At 42.1% G+C, this 24,595-nt stretch overlaps 1 protein-coding gene across 1 annotated transcript in view; it reads right to left on the reverse strand.

Annotated features, from left to right (window-relative positions):
- The window catches only part of pigk (phosphatidylinositol glycan anchor biosynthesis, class K), a 33,907-nt gene that overhangs the window by 6,977 nt on the left and 2,335 nt on the right, over positions 1 to 24,595 (reverse strand). Inside the window, exons 5-10 of the mRNA XM_057334752.1 lie at positions 14,464 to 14,575; positions 14,295 to 14,391; positions 12,875 to 12,992; positions 12,198 to 12,308; positions 8,634 to 8,806; positions 3,712 to 3,787 (exon numbers count right to left, since the gene is read on the reverse strand). Coding sequence (XP_057190735.1) covers positions 3,712 to 3,787; positions 8,634 to 8,806; positions 12,198 to 12,308; positions 12,875 to 12,992; positions 14,295 to 14,391; positions 14,464 to 14,575 — 687 coding nt within the window. The remainder of the gene's footprint in view (positions 1 to 3,711; positions 3,788 to 8,633; positions 8,807 to 12,197; positions 12,309 to 12,874; positions 12,993 to 14,294; positions 14,392 to 14,463; positions 14,576 to 24,595) is intronic.

Raw genomic sequence — 24,595 nt, forward strand, 5'->3', positions numbered from 1 at the left:
AAGATGAGTGAATCACAGGCTTGATGAAACTCACATCCAGTCAGTTCTGGAGTACAAACTGCATCAGGAGGCTGAACGTGTGACCTCCACTGTCTGCCATGTCGCTGCTATTCAATTGCTAAACTTTGCCCAGTTGTGTCATCAACAGTGGCCGTCTGCAACCTTCAATCAACAACGTTCTTGAATAAAAAGGACTTCTCCTCGCACTGCAAGTCAGTCAGAGCGTGAGTTCCTTGTTATTTTGTGATATAAAGCCTCTTTGCTGCTGTTTTGTATATCACGTGAAAAAGATAACACAATAACCATGCAACGGAGCAGAAATGGCCCTGAACGGGCTTTTGTGCTATGTTTGTGAATTCATAATGCACTGTGCCTGGCAAAAGACTCATTTTCAGTTCCAATCCAAAAATCTGTTGCACTTGAAAACTGTGCTTCATAATTGCCATTGTACCAAAAGAAGAAAAAACTAAATCATACTTGAACAACACCGTCTAAAGCATTTTGTTTACCGGAGGTAAAAAGTGTATAGACTGTGGATATAGTGTAAACAAAAAGCAATAAGCAAAATAAAAAGATGAAAAATGCACAGAACGATATTAGTTTCTGTTGAATTCAAGAATTTAATCAAACATTTTTGAACATTGTGTCCAAAAGTAATATTTTTGTGAAAGAATCAAGCCAGCCAGTCTTCATTTATGACCCATTTATGAATAGACGCAGAAAGATGAAGAGAAAGCGAGAGTATAAAGATGGAAAGACAGAGAGAGATCAAAGGTTGTGATGCAGTCTGCATTCGGCAGGTAATAGAGTCCAGCACTCTGTAGGAGGAAACGTCCAATCACCAGATTCCTGAACAGCTGCTGGAGGATCAGCTCATCATAGCCCTCAATCTCCCACTGTTCCCTTCATTTCCCTGTGCTGTCTGCATTACTCTGCTGCTTTTTATCCTGGATACAACATTTACATGTGTATGTCATTCGCAAAGCTAGTTGTGGCTGATATCCTGATAATACAAGCAATGGTGACTCACGACGCCCATGAATCCTCCGAAATATGCCGTAGTCTTCCAGACAATTTCTTTAACCTAGTGGGAACTGCACAGCGACAACCACTGCATCAAAATGAATGAGGTGACCCTTCATCCACAATTCAATATGGCAATCGCTTTCCTCTATCTTTGAAAATTTCCTGAAGTAGCATGCACGCAAAAAGAATACTGAAATGGTTTTTCAGATGTTTGATTCTGCCTCTAACATTTGGTTTCTTTTAAGATTGTTTGCTTATATTGTACAGTACGTGAATGCTTGAAATGAACTCAAAACTCTTTAAAATAAACTCAGAACCAGCTTGTTTGTTTTATATATTAATAGGGATGTAATGATTCCCTCAGCTCACGATGCGATGCGATACACGATTCTCACGGTACGGTTTCATCACGGTTTTTTACAGAATGAGTCGAGGAAAATTTTAAACGAACAACTGCCCTTTTATTATTTCTCTAATGCTGCACAATTCTTTGTAAAATAAAATATATTTTATGTCAAATAACAAAACTAAATTGCAGTTTTAAAAGAAAGTCCAAATCAAATAAAAAAATGAATAATACAAAAGTCTCTTTAATATAAACAAACTAAGACTTTGTCTGTGCTTTTCCTAACTTTTACTTTAAGAAATATCAGCACATCCACGTTTACCAAGTTTACCAAGCGGCCCCTGCTGTTCAAAACATGTACCGCGATTTTTATAACGTCTCAACCGACTTGAATCGTCACGTATTATAATCGATTTTCAACCGGCTCACGGTGAATCGTTACATCCATATTTTAATATCGAAAGTTAATAGCATAAGACGACAAGTTATTCTACATATAACCTATAATGAAGGAAATTTGTAAAAACATTTTATTTCAGATGGACTAGAAAAATAAAGTTGAGTCGTACAGTATAATAAAAACAGGAGCATCCATTACCTAAAATCTATCACGCCTCACCCAGCTCCAACGCTTTGTTGGTTATAATGGGAGCCAGCTTTCACATCAGTCTGGCCAACTTATTGAGAAAACTTAATGTGGTGAGGACATTATCCTGTTCCCCATCCATTAACGTTAATGCTTTAAGGAGCTGGTGCGGAGCTAATTTTCCATCCCTGATGGATACCACCATCCCTTTGATAGAAACACATGGAACTGGGCCAGCACCATCAGTGGAAAAGGAGTTGTTGTGAACGCGAAGAGAACCTGAAGTCAAGCATACACTACGTCTCAAACTACTTCAGTTGTGTAAGTGTATAAACTATACAACTAATCAGACTTGGTGGGTTAACTGCAAGATCATCTGCACGCTAGAAGACAGCTGCCCTGCTGGTGCAAGTGCAATATGCTTCTTGTCACGGTAATGATGCTGAATAAAATCACTTGTAGTGTGTACTTGGATTTCCAGAGAAGCAGACAAAGCTTCATTTATCATGACAAACTGGTCATTTTAATACATACTGTGTAGCATGTTCATGTTTAAAAATAGGGTATGGGAAGATGTGCCATACTGTGAATATAAAAGATGTATGGTTAGCAGTGTTGGGTAAGTTACTCTGAAAAAGTAATTAATTACTAGTTACTAATTACATATTCAATAGTGTAATTAGATTACTGTACAAATTACTCTCTCCAAAAAGTATTTAGTTACGTATTACTAATTACTTTCTATATCCTACATCAACCTTGATTAGTTATGTGATTCAAGGATAGGCATGAAACAGCTCTTTTAATTCATTTAAATAAATAATATTAAACTACATAAAGTACTCTTATTAACTGACCAAAGTATTACAGATGTGAGAATAATACATTAAAGCACGGAATTTAAAGTTAGACTTTGATTTTGATGTCAATTCCACCATTGCACACACACATTTTACACAGAGTATTTAGTTTAATTACATCAAAAGTGACTGTAATTAAATTACAGAAAAAATAAGAGTAATCCCTTACTTTACTTTTCCAAGGGGAAAGTAATTCAATTACAGTAACTAATTACTTAGTAACTAGTTACACCCAACACTGATGGTTAGGCATGACATGACACCAAATTCAAAACATGGCAAAGCCTTGAGTGCTTTATTGCTGTTATAAAATAGTTACCACATAATATCAAGGTTTACTAAAATAATTTTTAAACGGATAAAGTAAAAATTCTGTCATCATTTTACCAATCTTCTTGTCATTTCTAACCTGTATGACTTTCTTCTGTAGAACACAAAAGAAGATATTTTGAAGAATGATGGTAACCAAACCACGGCGGTACCCATTCACTTCTATTGTATGGAGACAAAACCAATGCAAGTCACTGGGCACCGTTGTGGTTCGGTTACCAACATTCTTCAAAATATCTTCTTTTGTGTTCTGCAGAAGAAAAAGTCATACAGGTTTGAAATGACACACAAATCGCATCTATTCCGTTTTATAGATTAGATTATCAACGCCTACCAGCTATTTACATACAGTACAACAGCTACCTACTACACATCATATTTAAAGACCTTAGTCCTTAATTATAGCAAACGTTTGCAACGCTAAACGAATGCTTTGATTTCAACATTTATTTTGGTATAAAAACTTTTGTCAAACCCTCTCCTGCTGTTATCCACTTTACAACCATGAATCATATTCATAAGAACTATGTCTTCATACTGAACAGATTTAACTACAGACTTACCTGATGAATTATTTGAGAAACTGGAAGCTGATCCACATACATCAAGGATTCAACCTGTAGAGCAGCGTTCCCAGATCTGAAACAAAATGAAAAATGACTAAAGCAGACAAAACAAATCCTTCTTCAAACTAAATGTTTTCAAATGCCCTCTGTGGTAAATCCACCACAACAGCATCTGCAAATTAAACAAATGGCTTGTTTTGACAAAATGAAACACTTGCTTTAACTCAATAAGTAATTTGTTTTGACTAGACAAAACTCTGGAAAATTTTAAGCTCTGTCTACTCTAGCCACATTACTATGCATGGGCTGAGGATGCAAAGACCTTGCCAACGGACAACCTTGCCCTCTGCAATTGCCCACAGTCTGTTCATTTGAGTGGTAGGATGATGTTTCGGGCCTCATCGCGGGCCAGCAAAGCTCTGAGAGACGAGACAAAACCCCTCAGAGTCGACTTCAGCCCGTCTGTCTGTGGCTTCATACATGAGTGGCTGCTGGAATTAAATTCAGGAGGCAGCTCTCAATTCCACGCAACAACTGACTGAGACCGGGTGTGATGTGGAGTGGAAGGGCACCAAAACAAACACAGAGACTCAATAATGAATGGAAAAGAAGTTGAGAAAAAGCAGAGAAAGCGCACTTTGGGCCCTGACATAACCTCGGTGAAATCCCATTAGACCAGATTACATTTTTCCCCTCCCCGCAATTTCTCTCCGTATAATACGTATCAGTATATTTTTCTCGAGAAAATATGCATCCGGATTTGGCTGGAGCAACACTATTATACGGTTAGAAGGAAAATAAAATGATTTGGGGGAAAAAAGAAGGCTTTTCAGATATTCTTGGGGTGATGTGTGGGCAGTGATTGACAGGTAATTTCAGAGGTGTCTGCGCTATTCACTGAACAAACAGCAAACAAACTGAAAAGTGTGTTTGCATGACGAATGAGGACCGGAGGTTGCGGAGCAGCTATATATATATATCGGAGAGTGGAGGCGATTGGTAATCTATAGGCCACAGCATTTCAGTCAACAAATCACTTCTGTATTTCAATGAGAAGCCTGGGCTGCAAATTCATGGCCCACCCGGAAATGAGGCTTTTTCTATTAGCTGACAAAATGGCCTGTCAATCTTGCCGTTTGTACGGTACAGCCACATTGAACCACATTTGGTCTCAGTTCAAATGGCTAAACTTGAATTACAGCGAACGGAAACCAGAGTATAGATCACGTACAATGTAAGAACCGCTGGAGCTGCAAATCAGCAATGTAATGGCGCAAACTGTTGAAATGTTTGTAACATAGTTTTTTTTACAGCCCAAATACTCAGCATTTTAAAAAGTACACAAAAGAAGATGCATATTTTGAAGAATGCTGGTAACCGAACATGATGGTACCTATTGACTTGGCATTGGTTTTGCGTACATGCAATAGAAGTCAATGGGTACCGCCATTCTTCGCTTACCAACTTTTGTCAAAATATCTTTTGTGCTCTGCAGATAAAATAAAAGGCATGCAGGTTTGAAATGACAAGAGGGTCAGTAAATGATGACCGATTTTTCATTTTTGGGTAAACTAGCACTTTAAGTAACCGCCATTGTGGTTTCCACAGTAGATATGACACAAGTACATCAGGTCAATTAAAAAAAGAAAAGAACCCAACTCTCTTCAACAAGCCAATAAATCTGAGGTATCACACTTGCCTGTAGCACAAACGGTACAGACATCAAAGTTTAATACAAGCCTTGTTCATAATGACAGCAATTAAATTGCCGGAGGTCACCGAGTCTATGTGCTTTTGATTGCCGGTGGACGTTTCAGATTATATCAGGTTTGTTATCACCCCCTGCACTCTCCTGAACTCGGCTCAACTTTGTTACATCACCAGCAGTCACTGCCATCAAAAATCAAATTGAAAATAAACGACTTCTGGTTCTTTTGTCAAAGCAAATCGTTTTACGTGTTTAAGCCTCTTGGGGTTTTGTTTAAATCCCTAACACCCAAGTATAAACAATAATAATAACGATTCTTGCCTTCGCAATTACCTATCATTTCCATGAATTTAGAAAACACATTGTAGCAAACGAATCGTTTAAATAGAGTGAAAATTACTCACACATCTGTCCTGGCAATTTCGCAACTATTTTACACAATAAACTTTTAATCAGAGTTCATACATTTATGAGAAAAACAATCTGAAGGTGTCTCGGGAGAGGCCAATGTGTACCAGAGTGCGCACTCTCAATTCCTTTATGCCCACGCTGCACCTTCTGATTTATTTTTCATTTCGTAACATCACCTGACATTTAATTACTTTGAGACTTGAGACCCGTGCTAGGCAGTCAACATCATCACCCTGGGCAAACCTGAATTACAATACACTCTCGTAAAGACTGGGTACGTATCATAAAGAGGAGATGGGAGTCTATTAAACCGTCCTTCTTTGTAAAACTTAATTTACCTAATGGAAGCCCCCCCCCGATACGGCGACGGGGATGCAGAGGCGAAAAACAACTACGGAATGATTTAGTATCGTCACGCTTTTACTGTCATACTAGAGACATCTCATAGGGGGAGATATTTGAGTTGGGTTTCTTTTGAACACACTCGGGAAGCCGATGTTCGACGAAGTACATACTGTGTGCTAACATTTAACAAATCACATTCCAATCTCAAAGATGGATTTGAGCCGGGAGTCATAAAGTCCACTTGAATATGTAAATAAAAGTATGATTGATGGCTACCTTGATTCCACTGCTTCTGTTACATACGCGCTGCTCCAGATGTGACACAACCAGTCCATATTGTCACAGGTCGTGATAGCGCTCAAAGGAGCAGGCTTTAGACAAGGGCGAGTGGAGTAAAAATCTGACATGCGTCCTTGACAAGGCAGCCTGATGGCGGATGAAAGTGGAATGCGCTAGCCAAGCATGACAGCTGTAAGACCCCCCCTCAGGTGCATATGCTGCTGCTTCAGCCACAGATGTGCTCGTGTACAGTGAGCCCTTTGGAAATGTGCCATGACAGCCGGTGTCGGTGGGATAATAACCTGAGGTTGTGCTACATATAGGCCTAATCATTATCTGTTAACCTGCCCGACTGAGTGGTAAAACTTTGGTCATGCTTTATTTTCATGTCAAGTTTGTTTTGATATCCCCATAATAATTTTATAATGACACCATTACTTTGTATGGAAAGTAGAGCGTGCTGTAAAATAAGGCTAAACTGTCACTTAGCTTCAAGCGTTCTCTCAAACAATCTCACTCTCGCTAACAAACACACATACTGGAACGTTTAAAATGTTTGAGAACGTTTTAAAATACTGTAAAATTCGTAGGCAAATTATATCCTTAAAAATGGTTCATTTACTATTTTGCTTTAGTTTGCTCTTTCAAAATAGATTTCCAAACATTATTTTCTATTATCTATAATAACTAAATAAGACTTTTGTATGAACAAGGATTCCTACAATAGATGGTATGGCTCACAATGAGACCTGACCTCACTATCATTGAGTCAGTCTTACATGACGGCAGCCTAAATCCATAAGAACTGATACAACATTTATAAGATGCTTTTCATTTCATTTAGTAAATGAAAGTTGATTCATAAATAAAATCTATTAGTCATTATTTAAAAAAACATACTTTACAGCATCTTTTTGATATAATATGCTGCTACGACTTTTTACAGTATTGCAGTTTCCAAGTCAAAAAAATCTCATTTGATTAATACAGTTGATGGCAGAGAATGTTTGTAAATGTGTAGTGATGATTTCAACTCGCATACTAAAGCAAAAATAAACTTAGAAATGATAAACATATAAATAAACTTCAAAACATTTTCAGGGGTGACGCATCTAATATGCCTTACATTTTTGCACTGCTGTATGACAAAAACTGTAGGTTCAGATAAATCAGGATTCACGTTTATTTGATTTTAATAGTGTGCTGAATTGTGCACTAAAAGTCAAACAGACCATAGATCAGATGGAACTGTATTAAAGTATAAACTCTCCTTAATAACACTACAGAATCTAATAAGTGTACTACGTCTGATTTATCCAGCGAGGTTCATATACTGGCTGTATTACTGTCAGTATATGGATTACTTGTCAAACAAGACATACTAGTGCCATCTTGTGGCCTTCATCATTCGAAACACGATGAAAACTGCCTGAACATATTTTATACTCAAAAGCATAGTCTGCCAAAATGTGAATTTCTTATCATGTGTTATAAACGTTTCAAGGCTCTATTTAATAATATAATGTTATCATGGGAAGTAAAAAAAAGCGTTAAACAGTCCTACGTGTCATACTGGAACCCGTGCGACCTGATTTAGCCTATTACACAGTAGCCATGGTACCTGCAGTATGCAACATCATTATAAGGTCATTAAGGGAGTCAATGTCACTAATCAGGTTTTTAATAGTAAGCAGGCACAATGTCTTTAATGCATCATTACATGAGAGTGTTTGGTGTGGAACATTAAGAAATGGTTTCATTAGTGCTGCCTTCCTACTACACAGTTATTAAAAACACTTTAATTATGCAGGACCAATGAAATAAATCATTATTAACGCAGAATGTAATTTTTTTAAATAGTTCAATAGGAGCAAAGTGTCCATCAGTTGTACCCCTTAAAATCCTTCATTCCAAATAGCCCTTTGAAGTGTCCAGCTTTTAGCACTTCGGTTTAGAACCACTCTTCAATACAATTTTGTAACTCAAACAGTTTTTATAATAACATTACACAAATCCATTAATGGTAAAATAAGCTGTATGAGCACACAGCATTTCCTAATATTACCTTTGAAGTAATGAAGGTTCACACTGAATAGGCTAATTTACAACCGCAGAGCACTTTTCCAAAAAAAAGTAATGCTGAGAATCATTTAGGTAAAATCACTGTTATGCTTACCTCTCAATTGGCTGCTCTATAGGGGAATCAAGATTTATGGTTTCCTTGGTGATCTCCACTTTGCGCACACTCCCGAAAAAGTCTGTGATGAGGACGCTTCCGGGATCCCTCTGAAACAGGTCAATGCGGTGGCCCGGTGTGGATACACACTGACTTTGTGGGCACACCTTAAACTGAAACAAACACGTGTCACACATTGTCATTCAAATAGATCACAGAAACAAGCAAAGGGATAATACTGCAGGTAATTTTGGGTTGGCAAAAAATATGAGCGCATTCATTCTTGAGCTTACTGGAAGCTTCCAAAAAAACAAACACCATCATTTGCATTTTAATAACATCTGTCAATGCACATCCAACTATGGCAAGCATGGACGTGGTATTAATATGTGGTCTTGTGAACTCTTAGGAGTGATGATAAAATTGACTGAAAATGGGTTTGGGAGACATGTACTTTACAAAGGAACCAGTAGCAAAAGAAGATTTAACTGAAAAGTAGTTAGAATCTATTTTGTTGTTCCAAAAATGTTCCACCTATTTTGTACACTGATTTAACATTTGTATAACTGTCTGTAGAGGTTTAGGCCATTATCAAAACATCTAAATTTAGAAATGTGTTCTCTTTAATCCACTCTAAGCTCTGAAATAATCCTTTCTATAAACCAAAGGATCAAATATTTTAAAACCCGATCATGTCCACCTGGAATTATGTGCATTTTTAAGTCAACATGAAGTGATTTTTGCAACTCAATTCACATACTGTATGAATAAAACAGATTGCAATCTGAAAAATATTCCACTGTATCTCTCAAGAACTGATTGGATCATAAATGGACATTTCCTAACAGAACACAGAGCCACCCCTGAATGAGTTTGCATGGACAGGATGAAAATGTTGTCCCAGGAATCAGGCTCTACATTTAGGGAATCTCAACATTTCTGATATTAATGTTAACTAGATCAATCAATGGCAAGTTATTACATAGGAGCTACTTTAACAACAATAGTTGTAAAGTTTAACCGACTTGCTATACACATAATGAATATGAAACTGTTTAAAATGCTTAAAGGCTGTAAACAAATCATCACTACACCCTTACACTCCCCAAACAAGATGATTCAATACATTTATCACAAAAATATAAAAAAAACAATGATAACGAGAACGATTGAAAATTTGAGAAAGAATTAAAAAAATAGCTGTCAATGCTGCTTAAACGATCAGGACTGAAAGGATTAAATAAATGAGCATAAACAACTATTTGGAGCTTTCTATTCTTCTGTTTCAAAACACACCACGCTGTAAAAAATACAACTTCAAATTGTTCTCCCAACAAAGGTAATAAAGTAAATTGAACAAAGTTTTTGGTAACACTTTATTTTACGGTGCCCTTGTTACGCATGTTACATGTATTTACTATAGTATTTACTATAAATTATGCATAATTACATGTAACTAACCCTGACCCAAACCCTAATCCTAACCCTAACCCTATAGTAAGTACATGTAGTTGCTTTTTATTACTCAGTACTTAAATGTATAATTACACTGTAACACGGGCACTGTAAAATAAAGTGTAACCAAGTTTTTTTAGTAGAAGAAGAAGAATGTATTATTTTGAGTATGCTGAACAAAATTAGTCTAAATGTGGTACAAACAAAGATTCTTAAACTTAGATATCTAAGTGATTGTCCAAAGTGCATCAAGAAGTTTGACCAATTTGCCAAACTGGGTAATCTCAAAAAACAATTCTAGTGTTTGAAAGTTCTCAGCATGCATTGCAGAATTTTCAATTAAAATTAATAAAATTATTGCTATTTTAGTGTTTGATGGCTATATTTTTTGTTGTCATTCTAAGTTACCTTTAGTATTTAGAGTTCCTTTTTAACTATATGATGTTTAATGATGTTTGATGACTATTACCATGATTGAAGCTCATGTGCTCAGTGTTGAGGTCTGAAGTAAATGACGCAGTGAGGCCAGTGCTAAAATGTTTAAATCACCAACAGCTTAAGCAGTTACTTAAGTAGAGTGTGTATATAATATATCTATTAAGTAGATTGTGTATATAATAATAGAACATTTATATATTAACATTATATAAAACATAATCTTTTGAGTTGGGTCAACTAAGTCCATAGTTGAGTGAATTCAGAAATTTGATTGTTGCATATTTATTTTAAGTTGGTTCAACATTTTTTTTTCAATTGACAGTCATGTGACATTACTCAGTTAATTGAGTTAGGTGAAATACTTTGCCAAAAGTTGAGTAAACTCAAAAAAGCTGTGCAGCGAGTTGCCTTGAAATTTTAAGTTAAGTCAACTTTTCATTTTTTACAATGCATCAATTCTCCTTAGAAAAATACATCGTTATAAATTAAACATTGCTATGTAGCAATGTCATGATTCAAACTTTAGCATTATTCATTACTCCCCTTGACATAAGGTTTTGGAGATGTCAGTTTCCCAGCATCCAAATCAGACATTAGCCAGAGGCAAATTGAAAGCAAGAGGAGAAATTTTCTTAAGTACATACTTGACGCATGCTAAGCAATTTCAAAATGAGGAGAAATGAACCTTCGGCTGGAAAATGCCATTATATTCCAGCACAACTAACACGTACTGACAGGCAAAAAGACATGCAATCATCCTGATGAGAGTCAGTGGGATCGCTGAGGAGAGAGAGATCAAGTGGCCATTTTCCATTCAAGATTAAAACCTCTCCCACAGGAAATCCATAATATCACTGCTAATCCGAGAGAAAGGAGACACGAGAACAAAAAGCAGCAGAAAAAAAAGCTTTTTGTAGGACCTATTTGATCTGGGAAGGATATGGAAGGCAGGGAAGATCAAAATGGATTGTGGGAGTTGGTGGGACTCCAACCAGTCAGATGAATAGAAGAGAAACTGCAGCTCAGCCAAGCCTTCAGAGAAAAGGTCTGCCTCCTGACTGTTTCAAAGCTGTCTGACCTACACCTGTATTAGCCACTCTGTTTAAAGTGGCATGTTACGAGAGCTGCAGTCCTTTCATCTGAAGTGATGGGATGTCTTTGTGCCCTCAGCTTTCTAAATCTAGACCAGGTTTTACTGTATATCAGTCTGTGCACTTCCTAGAAATCAAACCTACAGTATGAACCTGACGTTGAGAGCACCATGCAGACACTACATTTCCTTTGATTACAAATGGGTAGTTGACAATTATACCGTATGTGTTCTATGGTGTGACAGCAAATATTTAGAAAACAAATATTTTATATTATTTATATTTATACTACAATTTATTTGTCAACTACCCATATATAAGCAAACGCCATAAAACATAAATTGGTAGTTGACAAACAAACGTGTTAATGTGTCCTATAGTGTAACAGCAAAAATTTAGCAAAAAAAAAACTAACAATGAAGATAAATCTCTCTTATGCCATTTTATTTTGAATATAAATATTAATAATATAAAATATTACTAACCTTTTGTTTTCTACATTTCTGCTATGTCACACCATAGGACACATGTACGGTGTAATTGTCAACTACCGACATACAGACACATACAGTAAACTTACCAGGTCATTCATGTTGGCCTGGCTGGCAGGATGCACTTCCTCCAAGAACTCCAGTAAGTAGAAGGTGTACTTGTCCATCAAATGGACTCCTATAGCCAAGTCTGGCTGGTGCTGTGTACACAAAATATTGATGAAGAAATTCAAAACTTATAAACTTTCTTAATCTACTTAAAATAAAAACAAGAAACAATGCAGCAAATAAAATAAAATAAGTGTCTGAAGGCTGTTCACACAAAGTCACACAAAATTTGGGCTTTTTTGCACAGTCAAATGTCATAAACTTTCTTTTTTACTTTCTGGAAAAATACTTTAATGCCTAAATGAAACAATGTTTTCCAAAGAAACAATAAATAAATAAAAAATAAGTAAGCGTATGAATGGCATCTGAATTATTCATTGATGTATAAACTTAGGGTTGTTTGCTCATTTTTCTCATTTGTAAGTTGCTTTGAACATCTACTACATGAATAAATATAATGTAAAATGTTGTCCTTAATCGTTCTACAACATTTAATATTAAAATGCCTTTAGACTGCTCCAGATATAAAAAACAAATGCATATAAAAAATAATGCAGAACTACACTAGTACTACACTGGTATTCAACAGCTGCATGGTTTAATCTGTAAAGGGGGATGACAGATGTGCAAGAGATCAAGTGCGTCAGGTTAGACTTACTGAGAGCGAGTCCTCTCCAACCTGGCTGCTGGCCAGGGCCATGATGTTGGGTGAGTAAAACCTCTCGTACATAGATGCTCCCTGGCACGTGTCTATGATGAACAGTAACTCATTATACCTGCAGAGAAAGGAGTTTGGTTTTATATTGCTAATGCAATCTATGTAAGTAAAGTCGGTTCTGGTGTAATGAGAGGCGGTTCAGGCCGTCTCAAGGCTGCGATCACTACACAAAACAACACAGCACTCCTCTGCAAGTTGTTGCCACAGTAACCAAAAACCTGGCTTCCATTAAAGCTTCATTCAGAAAAAAATATAATAAATATTAGACACCACTTCTAGCCCATTCAGCCGAGCTGGAGAGAGAGAGTGTTTGGATCCCATGAGGCCAAGGTGTAATGGGGGAGCAATGGTGCACAAAAGGGGCTTCACTAATTTATTGGATCAAACCTGCAATTACAACATTGACGGCACAAAATCATCCTGTGCAGTAGTGGCTGAAGAGGGCGAAGTTCTCATTGTACCTCACACCAGCCTTCAACAATATTGACACAGCTCTGGATCCTAAACATGCTACTAGAGCAGTATAGTGCAGGAGTCACATAGAGCAGAATAGGTTGCTGCATGTTGAACTCTGACAGCAAGAAACATGCATTTCAAAACTGAGAAAGTATTGGGTATGTGTTAATAGCAATAAATAAACAATGAATAAACTGAACATGCTTATTAGCTAAAACAGTCAAATACATATAATTGAATACAATTGTGAGTATAACAATTGCACATATTAGCATGTATATTTTCTGAAGAAAATGCAAGTGGTGCTCTTGCAAACCATAGGGCTAAGGTGGTTGCCAGGGTGTTGCTATGCAGTTGCTAAGGCGTCCAATTTATAACATGCACTTTATAGCATACTAATTTCCTTCTGATACCTTGTATCACCATATTTCGTCATCTGTATTTTCTTTGCCATATTTCATTATTATTAGTCACCCTTTATGTTTGTCACTGGGTTTTGCAAAAATGTAATCAATAAAAAGTATTAAAAAGTGCTTGTCAACTTTGACAACACAGTATTTGTGAGATTCTATAGTAGCCTGTGCCCCTCTCTCCCTCTCCCTAGACCCTCTCCTCATTAAAGGGGTCATATGACGCGAATACGTGTTTTTCTGTGTCTTTGGTGTGTTACAAGTTGCCCATGCATGTATTAGACACGTAAAATTGCAAATATTAAAGTGTCGGACTCGGAACAAAAGAAGCATTTTATCTAAAAGCGAATGCTCACCCAGACCTGCCTGAAACACCTCATGTAACCACATCCCCACACAGCTACGTCAGTTCGTGGTATGATTTGACTAAGATATATATATATAATGTTCAGATGAGCATGAGTTGTGTCTATTTGAGCACTGTCTCTAGTTACCTCCGCTTTTGCCACATCTGCTCAAAAGCATCGGCCAGCTCAGTGTTGCTGATCTCTTCGGAATCCTGGAACTTCAGGAAGCCATTTCCACCATGACCTTTAAAAACACAGATATTCAGGCAAAGGGAGGAATAAGAATAAGAGTTCATTAGAAATCCAGGAACCTCACCTGTCAGATAGATGAGAATATTGCTGCGGTCATCAGACAGCAGCCTTTTGGATCGAGGGGTGCTGGGAGGGAGTCGCCCTGTCAGGACTCGCAGGAAATTCTCAACCGTGACCTGCACAGTCAAAGAAATGCCTGAATTTGATTCTTATTTATTGAATTTAAATAAGAAATGATGATTAAACACTAGGGCTGTGCGACATATCGTCCAATTCTTATGCTCAGTTTCCTCAATGAATTACGGTTAAATGCTGCAACATCCAAAAGCCAGAGAGCGCTCTTGCACAGAAACTCAGAATATGGGACACAGAAGAAGAACGATTTACACACACACACACTCTGCGTCCGAAATTGCCTACTTCCATACTATATAGTAGGCGAAAATGAGTATGAGTCATGAATAGTATGTCCGAAACCTCAGTATGCAAAAAAACAGTAGGCGAGAAATTCCCGGATGGTATACTACTTCCGCCGAGATTCGTGAGTGTGGATCGGATGGACACTTTTCTATCCCATGATGCCACGGGAGCTGACCAACGGTCAAATTTCAAAAGTAAATCAAATAAATATAGAGGAAAACTTTAAGGCGTACATTCGTTTTAAATGTAAGTGCCAATATATGAATTTCTTGTGACTAAATTATGTTTTTATAAACGCTCACGTATAGGTTGTTGTTAAAACATCATAGGTCAAAGAGCATACGGGTCACATGACCATAAAACATGGCGGACGTAGTGTGTCCGAAATGTATTCATACTAAACCCACTCATACTATATTGAACGTACTGTTTTAAAAGCCGATAAGGTAGATACTTATTCAAATTCAGTACGTACTGTCACAGTATGCGATTTCAGACGCAGCGACAGGCTGCATCCGAGATCACATACTCAATGAGTAGGTGCTTAATTTCAGTAAGTACGTACTTAACGAGGGCTGAATGGGTACGTACTGTTCTGCCTGAATGGGTGTAGTATGAATGCGATCGGCCGTTATCCACCATAGTGACGTGATCGTGATGTAATTCTTCTTTTCCTTTTTAATGGTGGGTGGCAACTTACGTTTGAGGTGCATATCCACCACCTACTGTACTGGAGTGTGGGCCAGAAATTACCCATGTGATGTAATGACAAGTGCAACAACGTCTTGGTTACGGATGTAACCTCAGTTCCTTGATGGAGGGAACGAGACTTTGTGTCGAGCCGACAGATGGGGTTCGCTCTTGAGAACCTATCAACTTCTGACTAGTTTAGAAAAGGCCAATGAAATTGGCGAATGAAATTTGCATGCCGGACTCCGCCCCCAGATATCCGGGTATAAAAGGGAGATGGCGTGCTGCATTCATTCACCTTTTGGTCTGAGGAGCCTGAGCATCCCTCGACCGCTGCGGCAGGCGGCCAGCGTTGTGGCAAGAAGGACACAACGTCTCGTTCCCTCCATCAGGGAACTGAGGTTACATCAGTAACCAAGACGTTCCCTTTCTGTCGGTCTCTCGACGTTGTGTCGAGCAGGCAGATGGGGTTCCTTTGGAAAACGCCACAGCACTGTGCCGCGTCACAATCTCCAGAGGAGCGACGCTGACTGGCCTGGGCGAGTCAGACGAGCGCTAGCGCGAAATTGTAACCATCCAATGGAGAGGTAGGGGGTCCCAGAGCTTTTGAAGAAAAGGTGGGAAGCCAATGCCACCGGCCGTCACGGGCGGAGGCCTTGATTCTCATACAGCGAGAAGCCGCCCGGCACCGTAAGGGCCACTGGGTAAGCATTATTCCCCCCTGGGGAAAAAACGCTACAGAGACCACTACCTCCGTAGGGAGGAATTAGTGGAGACACCAACATGGTCTCACCATCAGGGGAGAACTCATGGGAAAATGTGCGGACTGAAGGAGTTAACCGCAAGGTGGGAGTTCACCTAGGGAGGTCATGGGTTACCGAGGTGGGAACCATTCATGAGGATACATCAGACAGAACCGCCCACTGGGGGGGTACCACGTCTGGACACTAGGTCCGGTGAGAGCTATGTAGATGACTCAACTGTTTCCCGGCCTAAGGGGGCAGGGCTGCTCTGCCCAGCCTGCCCCCAGGAAGGTGCTTAGTGATGGATGGAATGCCTGTTCTTTACCCAGTGGGGAAAGAAGGGAGGCGGAAATAGCCGCTGACCCACCTAAGGAAGGGGGGAAGGGCTTTCGCAGGCGTACGCCCTACTGGCTGCCGGTCCTACATGTTGCCTTGCAGGACACGGGCTCACACCGGTTCCATGCGTAGGTATTAGAACCTCGCAAAGGTGTTGGGCGTAGCCTAACCCGCAGCTCTGCAGATGTCTGCCAGAGAGACGCCCTGAGCCAGTGCCCATGAGGAGTGTGCCTCACTCCTAATGGGCAGGGGCGATCTTGAGATCGGTATGCCGTAGCTACGGCATCCATGATCCAGTGCGCCAGCCTCTGTTTGGAGACAGTCCTCCCCTTCTGCTGACCTCCAAAACAGACAAAGAGCTGCTCAGAGATTCTGAAGCTCTGCGTGCGGTCCAAGTAGAGGCGCAGTGCGCGTACTGGACAACACACGGATGGGGTTGGGTCTTCCTTCCCAGTGGGGAGCACCTGCAGGTTCACCACCTGGTCTCTAGGGGGAGTGGTGGGAACTTTGGGCACGTAGCCGGGCCGGGGTCTCAGGATAACGTGAGAATCACAAGGCCCGAGTTCTAGGCAATCTGTGGACACGGAGGGTGCTTGTAGGTCCCCTACCCTCTTGGAGGTGAGCGCCATCAGGAGAGCCGCCTTTATCGTGAGGTGAGAAAGAGCGGCAGCTCCGAGGGGCTCGAGGGGGGGAGCCTCTTGAGGCCCGCTACCTAGGTCGCAACTGGGTCGTGATGAGCGGCCATAGCGGCTACATACACTCCCAGTGTGGAGGGGGCAGAGGTTACTCTCCAGTCTCTCTTGAGGAAGGGACAGCACGTTCCCGATCGAGCAACTCCGCGGGTCTTCTTTTCTTGAAGAGCACCAGGACGAGAAGAGGCGCCACTTATGGGCGTATAGCTGCCTAGTGGCCGAGGCCCTAGCCTGAGTGATGTCCCAACCACGCAGGGGGTGGGCCACTCAGGATCTTCTCGTCCCATCCAGACATGGAAGTTCCAGGGGTCTGCCTGGGATGCCGTTACGTGCCCTTCCCCTGTGACAGAAGGTCCTCTGTCAGGGGAATCGGCCAGGGGGGAGTTGTTATCAGAAGCACCAGCTTTGAGAACCAAGTCCGGTTGGGCCAGTAGGGCGCAACTAGTACCACTTGATGCTCCTCTTCCCTGACCTTGCACAGGGTCTGTGCAATGCGGCTCACTGGGGGGAAGGCGTACTTCCGCTTGTCCCGCGGCCAGCTGTGCACAAGGGCATCCGTGCCGAGGGGTGCCTAGGTCAGGGAGTACCAAAGCGGACAATGGGTGGAGTCCGGGGAGGCAACAGGTCCACCTGTGCCTGGCCAACTGCTCCCAAATGAGCTGGACTGCACGGGGATAGAGTCGCCACTCTCCACGAGGCGTCGACTGACGAGAGAGCTCGTCGGCTGTCTGGTTCAGGATGCCTGGGATGTGTGTGGCTCACAGGGAGCTGATCACCTGCTGACTCTAAAGGAGGAGGCGTCGGGCGAGTCGTGTTAGCTGCCGTGAGCGAACGCCACCCTGACGATTGATATATGCCACGGCAGCTGTGCTGTCCATCCGGACCAGCATGTGCTTGCCCCGCACGAGAGGTTGTAACCTCCTCAGTGCAAGTAGCACAGCCCACAACTCTAGGCAGTTGATATGCCAATGCAGGCAGGGGCCCGTCCACCGCCCCAACACTGCGTGCCCGTTGCACATGGCACCTGAACCCTGCAGGGAGGCATCCGTCATCACCACGACGTGCCTTGACACCTGCCCTAGGGGGACTCCTGTCCGCAAAAAGGTCATGGAAGACCAGGGGGTCAGGGTGCGTCAGCAGACAGCCGTGATGACCATACGCCTGCTGCCGGTGTGCCACGCTCTCCAAGGAACCCGACTCTGCAGCCAGTGTTGGAGCGGTCGCATGTGCATCAACCCGAGGGGGACCACCCCCACCAAGGATGCCATGTATCCCAGGAGCCTCTGAAATTGTTTCAGGGGGACCGCTGACTGCCTGAGAACCTTCAGGCAGTTCAACACTGACTGGGCGCGCTCTGTAGTCAGTCGCGCTGTCATGGAGACAGAGTCGAGTTCCATACCGAGAAAGAGGATGCTCTGCACAGGGGAGAGCTTGCTCTTTTCCCAGTTGACCTGTAGCCCCAACTGATCTAGGTGCCGGAGCACCAGGTCCCTGTGTGTACACAACAGATCTCGCGAGTGTGCCAAGATGAGCCAGTCTTCGAGATAGTTCAGTACCCGCACACCTCTTTCCCTGAGGGGAAGGAGGGCGGCTTCCACGATCTTCGTGAAGACACGTGGAGACAGGGACAGTCCGAAGGGGAGGACCCTGTACTGATATGCCCGCCCCTGGAAAGCGAACCGTAGGAACGGCCGATGTCGAGGGAGGATCGAGACATGAAAGTACGCGTCCTTCAGGTCGATTGCCATGAACCAGTCCTGACATCTGACAGACGTCAGGATGCACTTCTGCGTGATCCTCCTGAACGGCAGCTTGTGTAGGTGCTTGTTCAGGGCACGCAGATCACGCCTTTCTTAGGACAATGAAGTATGGGCTGTAAAACCTGTTGAACATCTCGGCTGGTAGGACGGGCTCGATCGCTCCCTTCACCAGAAGGGTGGCAACCTCAGCCCAAAGCACGGGCGCATCCCCACCTCCGACTGAGGTAGAGAGGATGCCCCAAACTTGGGAGGGCATCTGGCGAACTGGATCGCGTAGCCGAGACGGATTGTCCTCCCTAGCCAGCCTGACGGCCTGGGAAGCTGAGCCAAGCTCCCAGGAACCGAGACAGGGGGACTAGGGGTTTGATCTGCTTCATCGCCCCCGCTGGGGGTTGTTCGATGGCCAGCAATACGGATCCCTTGCCGGGGGAGGGCCCCCGGGGAGGAGATTGGCTCTGCTGTTTTTCCTGCCTGGCGATAGGCGCAGCTCAACACACTGTCTGACTGAGAGGGCTGAGGGCTGGTGTTAATACTCAACGTTGTGCTTCGCCATGGCGCAACGTCGAGTTGCCGTCCACCGTCGTGCCGAGCAGCTGTAATCACCCAGAGAGAGAGGAAACTCTTTTTGTGAGTAAGTGGGCGCTAGCCCCCCAGAGGGGGCCAGCAGGTGGTGAGACGGGGCAGGAACCGTCCCTCTCTGATCCCCCAGCGATGGAGTGACTGGGGTCAGGCCCGATGGTATTCTCGATCTCCCTGGGGTCTTCCCATGAGGGCCGCATTCGCAACAGCTGCTGATGGGGCGATGGTCTCCTCTTCGATGTCTCTTCTGGGGGGGGGCCGCCTGAGTGGGGGGTGCCAGAGCCGGAGGGCGTCGAAGAGGACCAGGGCTGCTGGGAAGCAGACGTTGCACGGGACTCGCGGCAGGGGAGGATATGCTTGATATCCTCTGTCTGCTTCTTTACTGTCGAGAACTGCGGCTCGACAGTATCTCCAAACAGCACAATTGCGAGATGGGTGCGTCGAGAAAGTGGACCTTCTCGGCGTTACTCATCTGTGCAAGGTTCGGCCAGAGGTGTCTCTCATGGACCACAAGTGTGGACATCGCCCGACCCAGGGCCCGCGCGGTTACCTTGGTCGCCCGTAGAGCGAGGTCGGTGGCGGCACAGAGTTCCTGCATAATTGCTGGGTCGGTCTTACCCTCATGGAGCTCTCTCAACGCCTTGGCCTGGCAGGAACCATAGTGTGGAGAGAGGAGGCAGCTTGGTCCGCCGCAATGTAAGCTCTCGACATCAGAGATGCCGAGACCCCACATGCTTTGGACGGGAGTCTAGGTCGAGCCCACGTGAACGTGAACGTGCCGGAAAGGGGGCGTTCCAGGTCTTACTAAGTTCCTAATGCACTTCCGGTAAACACGGCACTGGGGGCGGGCGCGGCTCCGAGGCACCATGTAGCCAGCCGCGAGTGCTGGGAGAGGCAGTGCAGGCACTGCAACCCAACGCTCACAGCGGCCCGGGAAAGCATGGCTGACATTTCGATGTCCGCTTCTTCCTGGGCTCGACCCCCCGAGGGAGGGAGCCCAAGGAATCGTCGGAGTCGGATGGCAGTATGTCACCCCCCGATGCTGCAAGAGACATCTCATCATCACGCATCATGTCCGAATACGTGTTTGAGGAACAAGACGGTGGGACCGTCTCTTGGGGAACGGTCAGACAAGCAAGACTCGGTGCGAACGGTCCGTGAGCCAGTGGCTGGCGGATAAACGCTCACAGTAATCCTCACATCACCCTCGCTGCTTGCCGTAGCAGGAGGGCAGGGCCGTAGTCCTGCCGCCACGGAACGGGGAGCAGACGAGGTGGGAGTCCCGTGGGAACACAGCCACCTGTGACGCAACGTCTGAATCGTCAACCACCCGCAGTGTGGGCAGGACGTATCCACAACGTCTGCCCCAGCGTACTGGAAGCAGACATCGTGTCTGTCCCCGTCCTCGATGAGTGTGTTGCACCCATGAGAACAGCGGGACATGCCACGCTGGAGAAATTTGCTCTTTTAGAGAAAAAAACTCGAACACTTCTGGAACTGCCGAGACGCCCAGGGGAAGTCGCTGCAGGAAGGGACCATCCGCTGTACCATGTCATAAGATTCCAGCAGTAATTCGGCGTAGAGATTGAAGTCTCGAAGTCGATCAGTGTGAAGGCTCCGAAGAACAAAAGGTGAATGAATGCAGCACGCCGTCTCCCTTTTATACCCGGATATCCGGGGCGGAGACTGGCATGCAAATTTCATTCGCCAATTTCATTGGCCTTTTCCAAACTAGTCAGAAGTTGATAGGTTCTCAAGAGCGAACCCCATCTGTCGGCTCGACACAACGTCGAGAGACCGACAGAAAGGGAACTTAAGTTATGAGAGACAGGTTGCATTAATAACCTTACCTACTATGGGTTTTGAACAAGTAAACAACACATAAAACAAAGCTTTCAATTTTCTTCAAGTACAGCACATTCAGAGCTTTATATTTTCATGTATTTTCATATTTATCTTGTAGAGCTATATGCTTTTCATAAAAGTAAAAAATTAAAAGGAATACAGCAGCTTTGTGATTTTGCAATGTGTTTTCTCAGTTAAATTCAGGCAATAACAGGTCCATCCACACTTCCCATTGGGAAGAATGATTATGCCAATGGAATGTTCTTTTTGTAACAGAAAAATGCTGGACTGTAAACTGCTGCTAATTATTCTTTTGTCTGTACTCTGCCTATTGGTTGATGTCTCTCACGTAGATACACCCATGTTGCTCTAATATGCATTCTATTGTAGTATTAAAATCCTGAAAAAATCTCTTCTGTGATGTTTTTTTATGTGCTTATTATGTTTTAACATGGACGTTATCTAAATGTTATCCGACCACGCTCTCGTTTTACTTTCACTTTCTCCTCATCTGTTCTTTTCTTTCGTTGTCCATGAAACTACACAGTTTTTACACGTCTCTTCATTTTTTGTTTGGATAAATAAGTCATTTAATTTTAGTAACTAATTGGTTTAGGACTTATTTGTGTTTTGTAACTATTTGTTTATGAAAGGTGATTAGAAAGTTGAATTGCGCCAAAAGTGTATCCGTTAAAACCACCTGATTAAAATGATCTTGTGAATAATCCCCTTTTTATTATCATGTAGCCTATTTGTTATATCTGCGAGTTAAAAAACTATTTAAGTAATATATAATATTGTAAAGGGCAAATATACATATAAAAAACAAACGTAAATAAACTGCTGAAAATAAGCTCAATATTAATGATTCATATTTAAATTCTATGAATTAAAATATGCACAATATAAAACACGGTCAATTTAAGAACAAAGCAAGGTCAATGTTAATGTTACATTAGTTTTACAATAATTAACAACATGTTTAATTGTACATGAAAGTTGGCTGAGACTGGGATGTGCATGGTATTCTGTCTGGTGCCCTCATGGGATAGAGAAGTATCCCAAGTATCCGTCGCTGAGTACTTCTAAATCTGGGCATAACCGGTAGGCCATCCGGGAATTTCTCAGCTACTCTTTTATGAATACTGACAGTTCGGACATACTGCTCTGTTCACGTACTGTTTTCTCCTACTACATAGTAGGTGAGTAGGCGTATTCGGACACAACATTAGTATATGCACGTTCGAATCTCGAGAGAAATTGTCCACCACCCGGATATTTCTCACCTACTGTTTTATGAATACTGACGATTCGGACATACTATTCGTTCGCCTACTGCTTTTTGCCTACTAATTAGCTAGGAAGTATGCAATTTCGAAAGCAGCCACACACTTTTCCAGGAAATGGGCGATATATCGTGCGATTCTTATGCTCTCAGTTTCTCAACGAATTACAGTTAAATGCCGCCACAGCCGAAAGCCAGAAGGTGCTCTTACGCAGAAACTCAGAATATGGGAAACAGAAGAAGAACGATTAGTTTCAGGAAATGCCAATTGTCATATTCTATCGCTGTTCTTCAAACCTTTTCAGGTATTTTCATGATAATAAAGTATATTTATAGTGATGATGTTTGACGAGTGTTGCTTCTTCAAATGCACGTTATAAACGACTACATCTTGTAGTGATTTTAGATCGAGCAGCAGTGGCGTTGCTACGCCCTTTTTAGGAGAGCTAAAGTTTTGTCTCAAAGTTCTAGCTTAGCCCCCCTAAAATATTGTGAGTAATAATGTAATCTGTACAAGAATTCGAGATCGCTTTATAGTCCCCTTTAAAACTCTTATTATGAAAACGGCGTTAGGCTGCGTTATTTAGCGCATTCTTCAGTTCACAGCAGCACATTGGAGTGAACGTCATAAGCAGAGTAAAGTTACAAGGTGTGTGCATTAACATGACATCTGCATTTTTGCTATTCTTTGTTATAAATCCAGCTTAATATGATGTGGGAGCGATACAAGACCCTTTCCCATCCACTGTAAAAAAGTTTGCGTTCACCCCTCGTTAACTAACGTTAGTTGTTTACCTGCAGCAAAATGAAAGCATCACTTCACACCAATGACGGCATACTTTAGAAAACGATCATGATGATCTTGTAGCGCACAGAAATGTGTCATTCATGATGATGTGCTGTTTGATTTTTCTGCACCTAAATTATAAAGAGTTGACGATAGTTTTGACAGCCCCGGAAAGACGTCGACGGGCAGATAGAGTTACGTTACTGTAGTTCAGCCTGGTGCGGCTGTGTTATTCATTGTTCTGAGTTCCCAGGAAACAAAAGTGTACCTAGAAGCTCTTTGTCATTTTTCAGACGCTTCAGTATTTGTATTATTAATTTAAAACATATTGTGGATGTAATAGATGAACACGCAGTCTTGCACAGGAGTGACAGCGCTCGTGCTAATCAGAATGAATGGCAGGGAAACATATCAAGTTATCCCTACTAAATAATGATTCAGCAGTTGATTGTGACATTTATTATACGGATTTGTGGCTGTTGTTGTCACTTTGAATTATAAATGTTGCAGATTGACCATTAATGTGATATTCATTTGAATAACAATACCTTGTCTTTATGCTTTTCTGCATATTCTTTTTTAATTATTTATTTTAGTAATGTATACAGTATGTGGTGCTTAGAGTGTGGCTATATATATATATATATATATATATATATGAGCCCCCCTAATATTGAAAACCTAGAATCGCCCCTGTCGAGCAGTACTTCCTTCTGATCAAAGAGCCGTAGTTCACGGAAGAGCTGTGCATGAAACACAGAATCGATTTAGACATGTATAATTAGAGTGAATCGCGATATTTATCGCCCAGCCCTTCTATCGCTGTTCTTAAAACCTTTTCAGATATTTTCATGATAATAAAGTATATTTATAATGATGGTGTTTGACGACTGTTGCATTTTCAAATGCACGTTATAAACGACTCAATCTGGTAGTGATTTTAGATCGAGCAGTACTTCCTACTGATCAAAGAGCTGTAGTTCACAGAAGAGCTGTGCATAAAACACAGAATCAATTTAGACATGTATAATTAGTGTTAATCGCGATATATATCGCCCA

Source organism: Triplophysa rosa, linkage group LG5 (assembly GCF_024868665.1).
Source record: "Triplophysa rosa linkage group LG5, Trosa_1v2, whole genome shotgun sequence".
Classification (NCBI taxonomy): domain Eukaryota; kingdom Metazoa; phylum Chordata; class Actinopteri; order Cypriniformes; family Nemacheilidae; genus Triplophysa; species Triplophysa rosa.